This window comes from Brassica napus, chromosome C3, assembly GCF_020379485.1.
Source record: "Brassica napus cultivar Da-Ae chromosome C3, Da-Ae, whole genome shotgun sequence".
Lineage (NCBI taxonomy): Eukaryota > Viridiplantae > Streptophyta > Magnoliopsida > Brassicales > Brassicaceae > Brassica > Brassica napus.
This window is the reverse complement of record NC_063446.1, coordinates 16,657,586-16,674,860: the sequence shown is the minus strand read 5'-3', so window position 1 is coordinate 16,674,860 and position 17,275 is coordinate 16,657,586. Positions and strand designations below refer to the sequence as shown.

General features: G+C 36.8%; 1 protein-coding gene across 1 annotated transcript; it reads left to right on the top strand.

The window, feature by feature from the left end:
• Positions 1 to 8,656: 8,656 nt before the first annotated feature.
• LOC106437390 lies at positions 8,657 to 10,130 on the top strand. Its single transcript, XM_013878287.3, has 2 exons — positions 8,657 to 8,893; positions 8,971 to 10,130. Exons 1-2 carry the CDS (start codon positions 8,828 to 8,830, stop codon positions 10,000 to 10,002), a joined length of 1,098 nt encoding a protein of 365 aa, XP_013733741.2. The 5' UTR covers positions 8,657 to 8,827; the 3' UTR covers positions 10,003 to 10,130.
• The last annotated feature ends 7,145 nt before the right edge of the window (positions 10,131 to 17,275 follow it).

Sequence of the window (17,275 nt, the reverse complement as noted above, 5' to 3'; positions counted from 1 at the left end):
GCTGAATTATTTTTTGGTTGAAAATAATAATGTAATAATTTATAAACTGGATATCCATTCTTGTTAAACTTGTGTACATTTTGTTCATTTTCACGATTTCTCATTACCAATCTCAAAATTACAAAATTATCTCATCTTCTTCGGCATCCATTATCTCTTTGAAAACATGTCACAGGTTGCGGGTTCAAACATCTCTGATTTTGTTCATTTTCGCGATTTCTCATTAATAATTCCAAAATTACAAATTGTCTCCATTTTTTTCAGTAGCCATTATCGTTCTAAAACCCTAGATTTCACGCCCTTTCATATCATTTCACGATTCTTTGACAATTTTACTCGTTCTTTTCACCATTCTTAACAAATTTACAAAGAAATACTTGATTTTTTTTTTCACAAAACCTAACAAAACCTAAGTTTTTACTTATGTCGTACAACACAAAGAATCATTTCATCTCGCCACGGTGCCACTGAATCGGCTAGGTGGCTGATTTTTAGAACAACGACCACTAATGATCCAGAATCTTTATGAAATCTTAGCATCAAGTTAAGAAATGACTTAACTGCCCTTAGCTCTTGTTTTACCTTATCCTTGTGTCGGAGTATAAATAGTGCTCGATGTAATGAACAAGTTTTTTAGCAGAAAATTGAGAATGAAAACTAAAGATTACACGTTTTCTTCTCTGCTTTTGCTTTCAATTTGGACATAAATATTGGTTTGTATGAGCATAATAAATTTGGAAGTAGTTTGGTATGAGAAACGTACCTGAACCTAACAATTAAATGACACGCAACACCGCTAGTTCATATGCATCAGTTTCCACTTTCATTCATTAGTTTTGACATATATCACTTCGTCAGATCCCATTGTTGGAACATCTTTTGAAGATGTGGTAACCTTTGAATCTTGCACATTTTCTTATTGTTCAAATGGATATCATTTGAGGAATTGAAAAAATAAAAAAAATATGAATTTTTGTTCATTTTGTTCTTTGTCAAAATTATTGAGAGAAAATTTTCTTTATAAATTCATTCTTCAATGATGAATTTAGAGGAAAAAATGGGATCCACTTCTTAAAAATTTGACTAAAACTAGTATAAATTTGGAGGAACAAAGAATTCGTCTTTTTTTTTTTGTTCGTTCTGAAGCACTGATACCAATTAGTCCGTATCAACGTATTTGGTGATAAAAGAACCTTTGAGTTGATCTTGATTTGTCCCGAACACCATCTATTTTGCCATACTCGACGTGATTCTTCTAGTAGGCATAGAAACAGTCAACATCATCCCAAATTCAAAACTCTTGAATGCCACTGTCATGTCTATTCCGCCTTTATTAGTGCTTGAAAGAACTATTTGTTGAGAACACAAGATGATTTGCCAACACAATCTGACAATGTATCACTAATATTCCACAATCGCGTCTAGTAATTGCTAAAGAGTCATGCACTACAAGAAAACAACGGCATACTGAGGGAAAAATTGTCGGTATGTCGTCGGAATAACGCTATTCCGAGGACATACCGACGAAAAAAGTCCGCGGAAATAACTCCTCGGAAATTCAATTTTCCTCGGAAATCCCTCGGAAATTTCCGACGGAATTCCGAGGAAATGAATTTCCGAGGAAACTCCGAGGACAACAAGTTCGTCGGAAAGTTCCTCGAAATATACCGAGGGAGGTCTTCCTCGGAATATTTCGATGGAATTTTCGATGGTCCAATCCTCAGAAGTTCCGACAAAACCTTCCTCGGAATTTTCATCGGGAATTTCCGAGGAACGTGGCCCTCGGAAAATTCCGAGGAAAGTGTGGCCCTCGGAAATTTCCGAGGAAGAGTCCCTCGGTATATTCCGATGACTTATTCCGAGGAAAAGTTCGTCAGAAATTTCCGAGGGTGCTTTTCCTCGGAATTTCGAAAAAAATTATTTTTTTAAAAAAAATAATTTTTTTTAAAAATTAAAATTTTTAAAATTTAGTTTCGAAAATATAAAATTAAAATTGAAAACATATTAGATAATATTCAAAGTTGTACAAATAAAAATAAAACATTCCGAGTTTTTGAAAAAAAAAAAAACTACGGGTCTTGAATGTTCGGGAACACCTCGTTCGGGTACATCCTCTTCATCATCTCCATCATTTGCTCGTTCAGCCTCTTCTGTGTCTTATAGCCCGCCTGTTGAGCTGCCATCTGGGTCTTCAAGGCAGATATGCGATCATCCTTGTCCTTCAGCTAAGCCGTAAGTACTTCTGGATCAACATATGGCAGTGGTGTAGAAGAAGGAGCAGCCGACCGGGAGCGACGACCCAAACCGACCAAACGTCCCTTCTTCTTTGGAACCGACTGAAATATTAAATAGCCAAATTTAAATAATATAAAAGTTGATAAAATAAAAATCAAGAAATAAATGAATTGAACTTTTAAAAAAAGAACTTACCGATTCAACGATTTCGTTGATTCGAACCCGGGACAAGTTGGTCGAAGCCGCCGAATCGTCATCATCGGTTTGAAGCTGAGACTCTTCGTCATACACCTGAGTTTGGACCAGGCTGACCACGTCCCTCACAAGACCATCATCAATCTGACCGGTTTTCTTGTTGGTATACGCCCTTTTCATTAGGGCGAGATCATCAACCGGCTCGCCCTCATTTTCTTCCGCCTTGAAAAAACATAAATTAAACAAACATTAGAAATTTGAAGGAGCCCTACCATTCTCATCAACATGAAGTTCTGAACGAGCACATATATCGACTAAACCCAGTATTGACTTCAAATTATCCTTTGTTTTACCTTGAACATTAAGGATCGTGTTCATGAGATTGTCAAAAAAGTTCTTCTCAATATGCATGACATCTAAATTATGCCTTAGTAGATGATCCTCCCAGTATGGAAGATCCCAGAAAATACTTTTTTTGTGCCAGTTATGTAGGTCTCCAACACCTTCTAACGGAAAACGTTCATGTCCACCGACGTATGGCGTCCTTTCTGCACCAAAATCTCTAAGTTGTGTCTTCAAATCTTTCCCACAAATTTCCGGAGTTGGACTGTCAAACACCCTCTTGTTCTTCGTAAACAAATTTCTACTTCTACGATATGAATGATCTGGTGGTAGGAATCTCCCGTGACAGTCAAACCAACACGTTTTCCTTCCGTGTTTTAGTTGGAAAGCATCAGTGTTATCTTGACAATATGGACATGATAGCCTTCCATGCGTTGTCCATCCAGATAACATACCATATGCTGGAAAATCACTTATTGTCCACATTAGTACTGCCCGCATTTGAAAGTTTTCTTTATACGAAACATCGTATGTTTCAGCACCTTGAGCCCATAGTTGTTGCAACTCATATATTAGTGGCTGAAGAAACACATCAAGTGATCTCTTAGGATGCTCTGGTCCGAGAACGAGAATCGAGAGAAACAAAAACTCTCGTCGCAAGCACAAGTTTGGGGGTAGGTTGTATGGTGTAAGAATGACTGGCCATAGAGAATATTGTCTTCCACTCTTGCCAAACGGGCTGAAACCATCAGTACATAATCCTAGGTAAACATTTCTTCTCTCATACGCAAAGTCGGGATACTTTGATTGGAAATGCTTCCACGCTTTTGCATCTGAAGGATGTCTAATCTCACCATCTGTTGAGTGCTCCGATCTCATTGGTTGCGCTGTGCGTTCAGACAGATACAACCTCTGCAACCTTTCCGTCAAAGGCAAATACCACATCCTTTTATATGGCACTGGAACTCTTCCACTCGTATCTTTATAACGAGGCTTCCCACAAAATTTGCATGAAACCCGATGTTCATCCACCCTCCAATAAATCATGCAGTTGTCTCTGCATACATCTATTACCTGATACGATAAACCAAGACCAGCTACGAGTTTCTGAACCTCGTAGTATGAGCCAGGAGCTACATTATCTTCGGGTAGAATACCTTTTACATAATCAGCAATCGCATCCACACAGTCTTCAGCCAAATTATAATCCGTTTTAATGCCCATCAATCTTGTAGCAGATGATAAAGCTGAATGACCATCTCTGCAACCTTCGTACAATGGTTGCTTTCCAGCATCCAACATATCATAAAATCTCCTAGCTTCTGCATTGGGTAAATTTTTCCCTCTAAAATGATCATTTACCATCTGCTCAGTACCTACACCATAATCTACATCCGTTCTAATTGGTTCTTCTAATCTAACCGCTGGCTGAGGTTCGCTAGTACTACCATGTTCATAATCAGTTTCCCCATGATGATACCAAATTTTGTAACTTCGTGTAAACCCACTCAAATATAGATGAGTCCAAACATCCCACTCTTTAATAACCTTTTTATTTTTACAATTAGAGCAAGGACATCTTAACATACCTGTTTTTGCTTCCGGTTGTCGGTGAACTAACCCCATGAATTCGGTTATACCTCGTTGGTATTCTTCCGTAAGCAATCTCGTGTTCGGATCCAAATGAGGTCGATCGATCCAAGAACGAAAATAATTTGAAGAAGACATGTTTTTTATGAATCAAATTCGTGTGTAAAGAGAGTGTGAGGGAGGATGAAGATATGGAGTGAATGAAGAGGAAGAGGGGTGCTTGTATTTATAGTTGAAATCCTGTCGACAGACCGAGGAAATTCCGATGGAATTCCGATGCCAACGGCTAGTTCGTCGGAATTTCCTCGGAATTTTTAAAATTCCCCAACGGCTCTCCAACGGCTCTCTAACGTCTATAATATTTCCTCGGAATTCATTGGTTTTTTCCGAGGAATACAATTTTCCTCGGTATTCCATAAGAATATTCCGACGGAATGATATTTCCTCGGAATTCCGTCGGTATATTCCGAGGAAACCAAATTTTGTGTTTCCTCGGAATATCCTCGGAAATTCCTCGGGATATTCCGAGGATTTCATTTTCCGTCGGAATGTCCGTCAGAATACCGCTGTTTTCTTGTAGCGATAAGAACTCAAGCCGAAGCAGAGAAGCCGTAGACAATTCTTCCTTAGACCTTGCGACTTAGGACGAACCGTCCATCCCATACATCCAATGTTGGAGGTTCATAAGTCAAAGTGGGTCTACTACTTGCGCTGACCAAACACAAAGCTATGGTCCCATAACTCAGTGTCTGCATGTTCCATCGTAATTACTTTATAAAAAAAAGAATCAAAAGGCTTAATTTCATGATTTCTTTAAAGAAACAAATTTACATTTTTTATTACTACCCTTATTCTCTCAACTCTCAACATCTTTTTTATTCCTTCAAATGGTAGACAAGAGAGACTGTATACGACGAGTACCAGAGCTGTGTCTACATGTTATGAACATCTTATCGCAAGGTCTAAGGAAGAATTGTCTACGGCTTCTCTGCTTCGGCTTATCTAAACTACTAGGGTTGGTTGTTGATAAGTATAAAATCCCAATGAATGGCTCATAAAACAGCACCATCTTAAACGGTGGTGGCCATGGCGGTGTTAAATAACTGTTCGATTGAAACTGAAAAAACAACAACACCAACAGAATGGAGATATGAACAAACTCCAACCGCCGGACTTAAACCGTCAAACTTGAAATTTGGCGGACAAACACCTTCACTAAACCACTGGAATTGAAGATTTTGTGCCGGAAAACTGCTCTCCCATGAGGAGAGAAAAATCTTATCGAAAAATGAAACCAACATCAAACGCCAAAATGGAGGTCGCCACAAAATTATCAATGGCAAAATCAAATGAAATTCACCATTTTTGCCGCAATTGGAAAAGCCAGAGGAACACAATCCCCAAGTCTCCCAGAGCAACATCGTTTTGGCCATTTGCACGCTAGTCATGATGTGGAAGGAAATATGAAATAAATGAACAAAGAGATCCAGCGGACAGAGCCGCCGAAAAAAAAACGGTTACTTTGTGTAAGACCGCCTTATGTTCGCACTTGTTGGGGAGAAAAAAAATGTTATTCTATGTAATGATATTTATGAACTTTTATATCTTATAAAAAACAATATTTGAGTTCACCCCTACGGTGAGTTTTTATAACCAACTAAAGTACCATATAAGATTACTTAAAGAAGACAATAAAATTAAAAAGAAAATGGCTGAAAAAGCAACACGTTAACACCGTCAACAAAACCCGAAATTTTAAAAATCTAAATCTAAACAGTAAACTTCAAATTCTAAACTTTAAACTTCAAATCTAAACAGTAAACTTCGTTCAGTATTTCATTATATAATATATAATATTTGTTATTATGATTTTTAACTTTATAATATCTATAAATTAAAAGTTTTAATCTATTTTTTTTAATTCACGCGCATCCACCTAGTATATATATATATATATAAAAGAAACTTTCAATCCCAATTTCAGTAAACATTATAACGAAAAATAACATAGTTTGATCTGATCAATATGAACAAATATCCCAAGAACATGTTACTTCTGATCGCACCAACTAACTCAGACGAAAGTGAATTCTATATATGAATATTCCAAACATGTTCGTCTAGCGGTAACATCCCAATATGACAGTCTGATAACACAAATTATTTCACTGTAGTTTACTTTTTTTGAATAATCTATCTAACACAAATATATAACACCAGTATGACAGAATCATGACATAGTTCGATTACACCAATTACTCACATCAAATGACACAATGATATAACCAATTTTTTGATATTGCTCACCATATAAACGTGGGCAATATCTTGCGAGTCAAGTTAATATACTTTTATATATCATTTTAACGGCATAGATGACAGAACTTAGTACAAGGTCAAACTCTGCAAGAGAGTTGAAAAAGATCAAACACACGTTCAATGTCACTGTAATCTATCTATCTATCTTCTATTACAATAAAGTAGAAGAGTCTCACTTCTCAGACCTCCACCTCAGCGTAGGCTATCCCAAATGAAGACATGTGGCATCATGTTTTTTACTTTCTTTCGTTTCTGAAACGATGAGGTTTTTTAACCGGGCTACCATTCTCTAATCAAACTGGACCCAAATTTAATTAACCTAATTCGACAGTCAAGTGCGCCGACTCTTTCTGGAGAATCTTCTCCGTTCCACTTCCTCTTCCCATCAAAGTCTCTTTAATTTCTTTTCATGTTCTCTTATGAATCCTATATATAGACCGTGCGTTCCGGTTGGTATCATATTTTCGTTGCACGCCAGAGTTTACTCAGGAACTGGCGAAAGCAACTGTAACCATCTTCGTTTTTGAGAAGCTCCGAATTTTAAGAAAGGAGGATAACCAAAGCTTCAGATTCGCTGATGCCCCTATGCTTATTCGATTCACTGAGAGAAGTTGGCAGATGAATGGGGAGCTCACGTTAACTTTGGTTGCAGGTATGTTTCATTTACCAGTATTCAAACTCCTTTCCAAACATTTCAGGATCTATGTTTGGCTTCCTTAACAGTTTAGGTCTTGACGTTTTATAGATGTTGTTGGAGAAGTTATGGATATTACTACTGCTACAACGAAGAAACATAGAGCAGTGAACAGATTATGGCAAACATACTCATTCACAGGTCTTCCCACTTATCCTTTTAATGTTGGTGAACCAGCTTAATGAGAAAATTGTGTGGAGTCTAAAATTGTAGCAACAAACATAAACCCAAAAATGATTGGAGGTTTGTTTATAGAAACAAAGTTTCTTCAGTTTAATTTTGCAGACATTAATATATATGTATACTAACAACCACTTCTTAACAGCTCGCACGTTCCTTAACGCTATTTCAGGAACGCATTTTTTACTTTGACAGTGAACGCACTGCTGGCAATTAGACGTGAATGCACAGCTCGCACGTTCCTTAATTTTGTGGAATACCGCCAGGAATGGATTCATATGACGGCTCAAAGTGATGCAATTAGACGTGAATACTCATAAGGCAAGTAGATTTTTCAACTGTAATATTGTCTATTTAATGTTTCTCATAGTTTTTTACGTAAGCATCGGACTCCAACCCGTCTAAAAATTTATAATGTCTAAATGGTGTTTAATTTCAAAACCAAAAAACCGATATACAAAAATGGATTCGTTCTTGAATGGATAGTTGGATGTCCATGTCTAATTGATTTTGTAAACAAATAAAAATTCTTTGTTAACTGGTTTGAAATGTTGTCACGAATAAAGCAATTTTGTTTAAATTTATGAAATTATTATGATTAATACGTAAAATAAATGATGTCGAACTATTATAATAAATACAATTAATAAAATAGTTTGGAAAAGTAAAAAAAAAAAGATGTATATAAACACTTTAAAATAAGTAAGTTATAATCAATTGAAAATGCAATAAATAAAGTGGTTATAATTAATTAAAATGAATAAAAAATTGTAATAAAATCATTTAAAATAGTTAAATACTGCAATTTTTAATGGAATAGATACAAAAAAAACTATGCGTAGACTAATAAGGGAAGAGATTAATATGCTTACGGAAAGACTTCGTGAGTACGGCAGGGAGAACTATGGAAATAAAAATAATTTGTGTTATTAGTCGTTATAATAATTAGGTAAAAGATGGATTCATTGGTCTATTCATATAATTTTTTGGTAACCAAAATAAATCTGACCCTGGGAAAATGAGAACCACATAAAGTCGAAAGGAGTTATGGAAAGACTTGGGGAGCAAGGCTAATCATCTTAGTTATATGGGTCCATTCGTTGGTAAGCAGAAATATTAAAATAAATATGACTCGGGAAAAAGAGAACCACATAAAGGGAAAAGTAGATATGGAAAGACTTGAGGAACAAGGCTATTCATCTTATATTAAATGGAGTCATTACCAAAGTTTCAACTAGAGATTTTGCATTACCAGGAAAAAAAAAACACACTATGAGTTCTCTGTTCCTCAGCCGTCTCTCTAGGCTCTGTCTGGGGAAACCACCTACGCTAGGAGTTGTAAGCCACTCTCTCTTGTCTTTTCAATTTGTTATTTAATACTTTGTTTTTATCTGATGTTGGATTTTACTCTGCAGAAATACCTATGCGGCGCTCGATTCCTGTCAGAAACCTCTATTTGCCGCATCGTACGCGCTGATCATTGTCAGTATAGTTCGAGGGATGAGAGTGTCGGCAAACTTGTGATTCACAATGTTAATGATTCGGACTTTGAGGATGACGAGGTTTTGGAAAAGATGGTGCCCATGGAGTTGATGACAGGATCAGGAACGATAGGAGCATCCCATGGCTGGGTAGCTACTTTTAAAGAGAGCGTACTGTGTCTTCAAGACGATCTAAACCCGAGAGCGTCTAATTCAGATCCGAAGCGAATCTCTCTGCCTCGTCCCCAAACGCTGCCTCATTGCCAAACCCAACTGGTAACCAACGTGGCAATGTCCTCCTCTTCTCCTGAGGACGATGACTGCATTGTGGCCGTCAAGTTCGTTGGACCTCAACTCAGCCTGTGTAGGCCTGCTGAAAAGAATAAAAAGTGGGTCAACATCAGAATCGAAGACCCGGGCTTCTTCAACTCCCGAGTCATGTACTCAAAGAGAGATAAGATGTTCTCCATGCTGGATTGTGTAGGCACACACATAGGATACTGGGATCTTGAAAAACACAGATCGCGTAACTTGGGGAGTTTTTCCTACTACTATGAAGAGTTTGTGCAGTCGCAGTTGCAGCAGCTGTCTCAGTGTTACAGGACCGAACACTTGGTGGAGGCACCCACAGGTGAAACTTTTATTGTTAAGTGGTACTCAGATCTCCTGTGGGGGAGCGAGCGCAATTTTGGGAATCCGCGTTGGCAGCGTTTCATGGTGTTCAAGATACAATATGATCAAATTTGCACCGCCGTTTCCACTAAGGACATTGGAGATCTCTGTATTTTTCTCTCCACCAAAGGCGAACCTTTCTCCGTTAAGGCTAGCTTGTATGGCCTTAACCCAAACTACATCTATTACGTGGGCCACTTTAACTTCGGAAAAGTCAATATCCGCGATAATGTCTGGGTTGGTGGACATGGCTTTTCCCCTGCCCCTTACTTCATTCCACCTCAATCCTCTTAATTGTGTCTCTTTATTTTTCGCATTTGGATTACAATGGAAACTCACTCGCACTTCTATTGTATAGTCTGACTTTACTTTTAAATGTTATGTGGAGTTTGAGCATCACAATGATACAACAACTCTTCCTATTTTGATTGAGATTGTTGTTAGTTAATTAATTAATTCTGGTGAGATGCGCAATATCAACATACTTGTTGCATATGCCACTCCGGCTAGAAAGTGTTTATTAACAAGATCTCCCAGTGTGTTTTAAAAGTGTTTTAAAAAAGAAACAAGATCTCCCTTCCTTGCAAAGAAACTGAATTAGATACTAAATACTTTTTTATGTTGGTTTTGATGGCTTCAGTGCCTATGCTGAACTTTAACAAAATGTCGTGGACCATTTTCAGGTAGATTATCGAGACGTCCGTTATAGACCAAATTTTGGACACGATGAAATTTTCACCATAAACAATTTAAAATAGTGTATTCTTTTGTTAAAATCAGAATTGCTTTAAATGAGAAATAAAAGTTCAGAATGACTAAAATAAAAAGCTTGTAAAAGTTTTAGATTTAGCTAAGTAATAAAAATTAGCAAATGTTTCATTTTGAATATCGTGGGTTAGAATTTGAAATTAAATTTGTTAATTGGAAATTTTGTCAATTTAACGTATTGGATTATTCTTATTCATAACAATATTTATATGTTTATTCAAATAAAATTATAAATCCAAGCAAAATACACTAATGGTTGTTGACTTGGTCAAAGTCACAATTTTACTTTGCAAACTAATATACGAGTATCATGGAAATCGATACCATTATTACAATAGATATGTACGTTAATTGACTCCTTTGCATGTGTATTTTTTTCCAAGTTAAAAGAAGAGCACTTGTGTAACTTTCAAAACATAGATAAAATAATCATTCATATTTCTTTTAAGTTTGAGAGTGCACACAGATTTTTGGTTCGATAGATTTTATTTTTGGTGTTGGAAGATAAAAACACGTAGTTATATCATGGGATTTTGAACGCTACAAAACCGTCGAACTTTGGAGCGTTTAAAGATTTAAGGAAAAATATTTGTCATCTCGACTTTCCAATTCTTCTTTATTTGTTTGTTTCAGTACTGTAATCTTAAGTTATATTCTTATAATTTTTATAAATATCAGTTGTCTTATTTTTTACAATGTAACACTAACAATACTGATTATTGTTAAAAGTTGTTTATTTTTAAGAACAGGTCAATCAGTAGTTTCGAGAAGAATATGGATCCTTGCTTCCTCCAACCAGATTTTTGGGTTTTTTTAAATATATCTAAAATTTCAAGTCAACCCCAAAATCAACCTATGTATTTTTGAAATTTTCATTTGCCCTATTCACTATAGAAGTTTGAGTTATTCACGAAAATGTCATTTTTATTTTTTTTGGAAATGATTGTTTTACTTAATCATCATCATTTTCCTCATTAATTTACAACATGGATAATCCTTTAGTTCTTCGTAGGATTCTTTTTTGAAAATGAATTGTTAGGCTTGATAGGATTGTTAGGGTAATCCATTATTAGTTCTTCATCTAATTTTTCATTAACGCTAGCTTCTCGACTAATCTCCTTGAATTTAGATCTTAGGATAAATTTGAGCCATGAAAGTGTAATCGATTTCCAGAACTGAACTTAGATGAGCTAAATGTTTATTCGCCAGTAAATAAATAAATATATAAGGTGTTAGATTCAAGGATTTAACAGACAAGAGTTTCAAAACTCAAATCAAGGATGCTAAAGTTTTTATAGGTTAAATTCTAGAACTCGATTTTTATAGTAAGTTATCCAGCTCTCGCACGCAAAAGAAATATTCAAATGTCTAAATTCTATGTTCCAGCTCTCGCATGCAAACAAGAAATAGTGTCGATCGATACTTCTTTAGATAAGAATTAATGCTCAGATCGATAATGGTCAACTAAATCTTAGACCAACTCTCGTATGCGCCTAGGTATCTAATCCAGCAGGGTTCGGATTCTGTTAATCAACTAATTCTTGTGCCTCCCAATTGTCCTATGATTCTAGGTTCAAATAATCAGTCACACTCTCGTGCTATTCCAACTACATTAGATCCTAATATTTACAAGCTACCCTGATGTAGAAACCTATGAATAACCCTAGAAATCCTATGACTGTCAGTTTGAAATTAAGAACATGAAATCTATAAATATAACAAGATGATTACTCAGGCATGAAAGTAATAACACAAATCATAGTATGAATAAATAATAGATAGAGAAATCAATAATAAAACAAAAAGAGTTTGAATCAATCTTTGAAGGAGAATTGATCTTCTCTACGACCCTAAGAGAAACCCTTAAAATAAAAGAAAACCTAAAAGAATAAATGCATAGTCTAAACAATGGCTTAGAAAACATATATATTGGGTTTTGAGTTGGCCAGAGGTCTTCTGTAAATAAGGGAAATTGTAGGGCAAAGTTGCCATTCTTGAAACTTCATTGAAATACGTCGGTTTAATGATTTGGAGGAGTAACGATCGTCACCCAAGCTGGTGTTGTTCGACACTCCTTGGATATTTTGAATTCTCGACAGCTTCATGTCTGTCGCATCTGCGCAGCTCTGTACCTCAAATAGCTTCAGAATTCTCAAAGTTCTCCAAAATATACCTGAACCTGGAAAGACTCTAAAACATCCTCTAAAACACATATAATAGACTAAATAATACATATACTATGACTAAAAGTGGCAAAAGCCATGGTAGATCATTTGTCCATCCATGTAATACTTTTGTATTCATGCCTCCTACTTGCAACCACGAGTTCTTAGTTTTATGTTTCCAAAAGTGTTTTTCCTCATGATATGCCTTCTCCAGCTCACATTTAAGCTCACTTTTCTGCAGATTTGGTTGTACTTTCATCTTTCTCTGTCTAACTAATTGTGCAGCTTATCAATGAGCTTCTTGGTGTTTCTCTTGGAGTTCCTCCCCATTTTGATAGTGCCGTTCTGCAAGAGGCAAGATGGTTCATAGTAGGCTCAGTTGTTGCACTGTTCTCGGGATTGCAACCTCTTCTGATGAGTGCAACAGCTTCTGGATCCCCACTCCACCATTTGTCGAACACAAAACTTCCTCTTCTGTTTTGTTTCGATGCTGCCACTGTCAACATAATGGGCCTGTGATCTGATCAAAGACGCTCCAGATATTTTCCATGTGATCTCGGAAATAAGCGGAACCATTCAGCATTACCGAAAGCTCTGTCAAACCAGCATTGAATCCATACATTCTCTTTGATCCCATTCGATATAACTTCCCTAACTCCTTCCCAAGAAAGTTTATTACCTGAGCTTGGTACTTCCTTTAGTCTGCACACTCTTGCAAAGGACCGAAATGGATCGAAAGAGGCTTCATGTCTACTTGGACCACCAATCTTTTCAGAGTTATTCATGATCTCATTAAATTCACCAACTAGACACCATCCATCGTTCCTATCCAAGCCAAACGACTAGAGCTGTTCCCAGACCTTATTACGTCTATATCTCACAGGATTACCGTACACAAAGGACATCTAATATGTCAACAATCATGTTTTAATTCCTGCATCAATAATTCTCCCACTTGAATGAAAAATTTCTAGCTCATGAGTATCCCGAGAAAACAAAGCTAGCCCACCACTGAGACCCACTGGATTTACCAAATGAAAGTGGTTGTAACCCAACGATCTCTTAAGGCTTCCAACATAATCATCAGAGTTTTTAGTCTTTAGGAGAAAAAAAATCCGGGAGATGTACACGCACCATCTCCTCTACCCTTCGAACTGTTAGGTTGCTCCTATATCCCCGAGAGTTCCAACTGAGCGTTGTCATTGAGGATTGGATGGTTTGTGGTGACCCATCCCTTCAGCCTGTTTTTATATCTTTGAGAAAACCTTACCATCTTCCTGAATCGTCCTATTCGAAGTCCCTTCTCCCTCCCCATCTTCAGACATCTCCTGCTTTGAGACCTGTCTATTTATGTGACCCGAATGCATCTGATTTCTTCTAGTCGAGGAAGTTGTTTTCTTATGGTTTGTCGCTCTTTTCCCACTAATCCATGAAGATGATGTTGCTGTGCAACCTACTGCAAACCCATCAGTACATACATTCCTTAGGTTATCACCTGAACCCTCAGGGTAGACATCGAGCTAAAATGTCAGATTATGTTGGACCTGACTCAAATCGCTTGGTGCTAAAGTAGTGTACAAAACCAATTCTTTCCCATACTCCTATTGTCAACTAACAGACGTTGATCTGGGATTGTAAAGGAGGAATTTGAGTTCTCAACCCTGATTTATTGGATTCTCTCTTCTGTTGCATTCCTTGTATCGGAAGCTAAACACTCTGCCCACTTATGAGTCAGGATGCTTGGAGATCACTAGTGAATCTTGTAATCGTAGGTACGTAAGAACTTTGAGCCACTGTGTTCCTGGATAAATCCTTAAGAGCCTCTTTCATTCGAAATTACCTGATCCTTCTTTCCTCAGGATTGGTACAGTTCATGTACAACTTCATTTGCTCCCATACTTCTGAGCAACCACATTTGGTCTAGGCTCAAAACGTGGAGGTACTGATGGTTGGAGACTTGGCATCAACGTTTAACCATGTCCGAGTGGTGTTGTTTATGAAGGACTGGTGTTAACCCATTTCCATTCCTCCTCTCTGCCACACCATTTCCCTAGTTTTTGTGGCCTTTGAGAATGGAACATCGTTGCTTCTCATGCGAGAAGCATAGGCAGTGGAAGCATTTTTTCCATATTCTCTTATATTCCACATCAACATTAGCATTACCACTTTTTGGAAGATTCACCTTTTTGTATCTTTAACCAGTTGATGGATGTCCAATATGAGTAGCTCTAACATATTCTTTCAACATATGCTGATCTGGGTCATATCGAATCTTCTTGGTGTATCCCCCTCCATCTAATACTGCTTTAATAGTTTTGAGAATATAGTTGTTCACCAGTATTTTGTGAATCTGAATTCACACTGGTGGGGTGAGAGGGGAATTCCTGCCACCTTTCAATCACCATTACCCAATCAACGAAATTCCAAAAATGATGCTTCAGCACAGTTTGGAGATTCCAACTCACATATGAATTGGAAGCTTTTTCGTTAGTGTTATACCTCTGAGCCGCCCATAGATCTTCCAAATTCGACGCATAGTTTTCAACATCCTACTCATATTTTGACATTTTGGATTCAGTAAACGCCCAATAAGATTTATTGCACCCCTCTCCACTGCGCTTAAATCATCCTAGCCGGGAACAGGGCCGGCTCAATGGTGTCATGAGCCCTGGGCAAAAAAAAAAAATTTAATTTCCAAATTTTTATTTAAAAAAAAATCTGATAGATATTTTTTTTTTTAAAATACCAGTAGTATTTTTGAAAATAAAAAAAATACTTTCATATAAAAATACTTTTGGACCCCTTTTCTTATTTTTAATATAAAAATATATGTATTTTTTTTTTAAATTGGACCTCTATCTATTAAGAAATAGGAGGACAACGGATTGGGCCCGGGATGGTCGCACCGCTTGTCCCTCTATCTAAGCCGCCCCTGGTCGGGAAGATTAACCAGTACATCCTCCTCCGATGTCATTGCTCCCATCACCTACGCTAGATTATTATCCATGAGTAAGAGAAACATCAATATTTCAGAGTGAAAATTATTTTGCTATTTGATGAGATGTTGAAAAAAAATAGTTTCTTTGGTGGGTTCCACAAGAACCCTAGATAAACATTAAGAGTTGATGAAGATTTTATGGAAAAACAGAAATTTTCTGATTTTCCCGATATTTCCTGAAACAAAATTTGGAAAATTTTCTAACTAATCGATTGTGCGGCAAGGCAATAATCCTTCTGGAGAGATACTCCATTCTGACTGGCTATCAAAAAAGTCTACATTCTTGGGAGAATATTGTGAAACAAGAGAGAATTTCAAGAGACTCATTTTGATCTCACACTTCTTGATCTTTATATGTCTTACCAGATTTTCAACTCGTGTTTGTATTAATAATTAGTATCATTTTATACTAATTTTAAGATAATAAAGTATAACTGGTTTATATGCATTTTATATGAAGTTTTATTCAAAGTATGCTTTATTATTTTTTCTATTTATACTTTTTTTAAAGAGTGTATTGGCCCAATATACCTTAGTGGACTCGAAATTGGAAAACTACCCTAAAGCCTGAAAACCCCAAAAACATTGTAGCTCATTCTGTGTGTCATTACGGAAATACCCCTACCCACGGGTAGGGATGTTAACTACAGGGTTAGGGTCCAGCCCTCTTTTGTTTATTATAAGCTCAGCCCTATTTTAATCCAACCCTATTTTAACCCTATTATAATCAAGGGTTAGGGCTGGTACCAGGGTTAGCTCATTTAATTGAAAAAAATATTTCATTTATTTTTGTTCTTAAATTTTAAAGATAAAACTAGAAAAATTAAGGTATGATATGATTATTTCCTCCAATTTGTTGAGCATCAAAATCAAAAAAATTTCTCCTAAAATCGCAAAATCGAGTTTTTGCTCCACAACTAAGAATTTAGTTTTTCCGTCAAAAAAAAAAATTGTGTTTTTTCCGCCAAAACCTAATTTGAGTTTTTCCACCAAAACCACAAAATCAAGTTTTCCCGCCAAAACCGCAAAATCGAGTTTTCCCGCAAAAACCGCAAAAACCGCAAAATCGAGTTTTCCTGTCAAAACCGGCAAATCGAGTTTTTCCGCCAAAACTGTAAAATCGCGTTTTCCCGCCGAAACAGCAAAATCAAGTTTTTCGCCGAAACCGGCAAATCGGGTTTTCCCGCCGAAACCGTAAAATCTGGTTTTCCCGCCAAAACCGCAAAATCGAGTTTTCCCACCAAAACCGCAAAATCGAGTTTTCCCGCCAAAACCACAAAAACGAGTTTTTCCGCCGAAACCGGCAAATCGAGTTTTTCCGCCGAAACCGGCAAATCGAGTTTTCCCGCCGAAAACTACAAAATCGCATTTTCCCGCCGAAACAGCAAAAACGAGTTTTCCGCCGAAACCGGCAAATCGGGTTTTCCCGCCAAAACTGTAAAATCGAGTTTTTCCGCCGAAACCGCAAAATCGAGTTTTTCCGCCAAAACTAAAACCGAATATCGAGTTTTCCCTACAAAACCGGCAAATTGAGTTTTCCCGCCAAAACCGTGAAATTGAGTTGTACGGGTTTTCCAGAAAAACTTAATTTTACGTTTTCACGGGAAAATTCGATTTTGAGGTTTTGGCGAAAAAC

What these genes read in the sequence shown, in the direction of transcription:
- LOC106437390 (XM_013878287.3), top strand. Translation starts at nt 8,828, where the DNA reads ATGAGTTCTCTGTTCCTCAGCCGTCTCTCTAGGCTCTGTCTGGGGAAA. An exon ending in AACCACCTACGCTAGGAGTT is followed by an intron (nt 8,894 to 8,970) that starts GTAAGCCACTCT and finishes TTTACTCTGCAG; the next exon opens with AAATACCTATGCGGCGCTCG.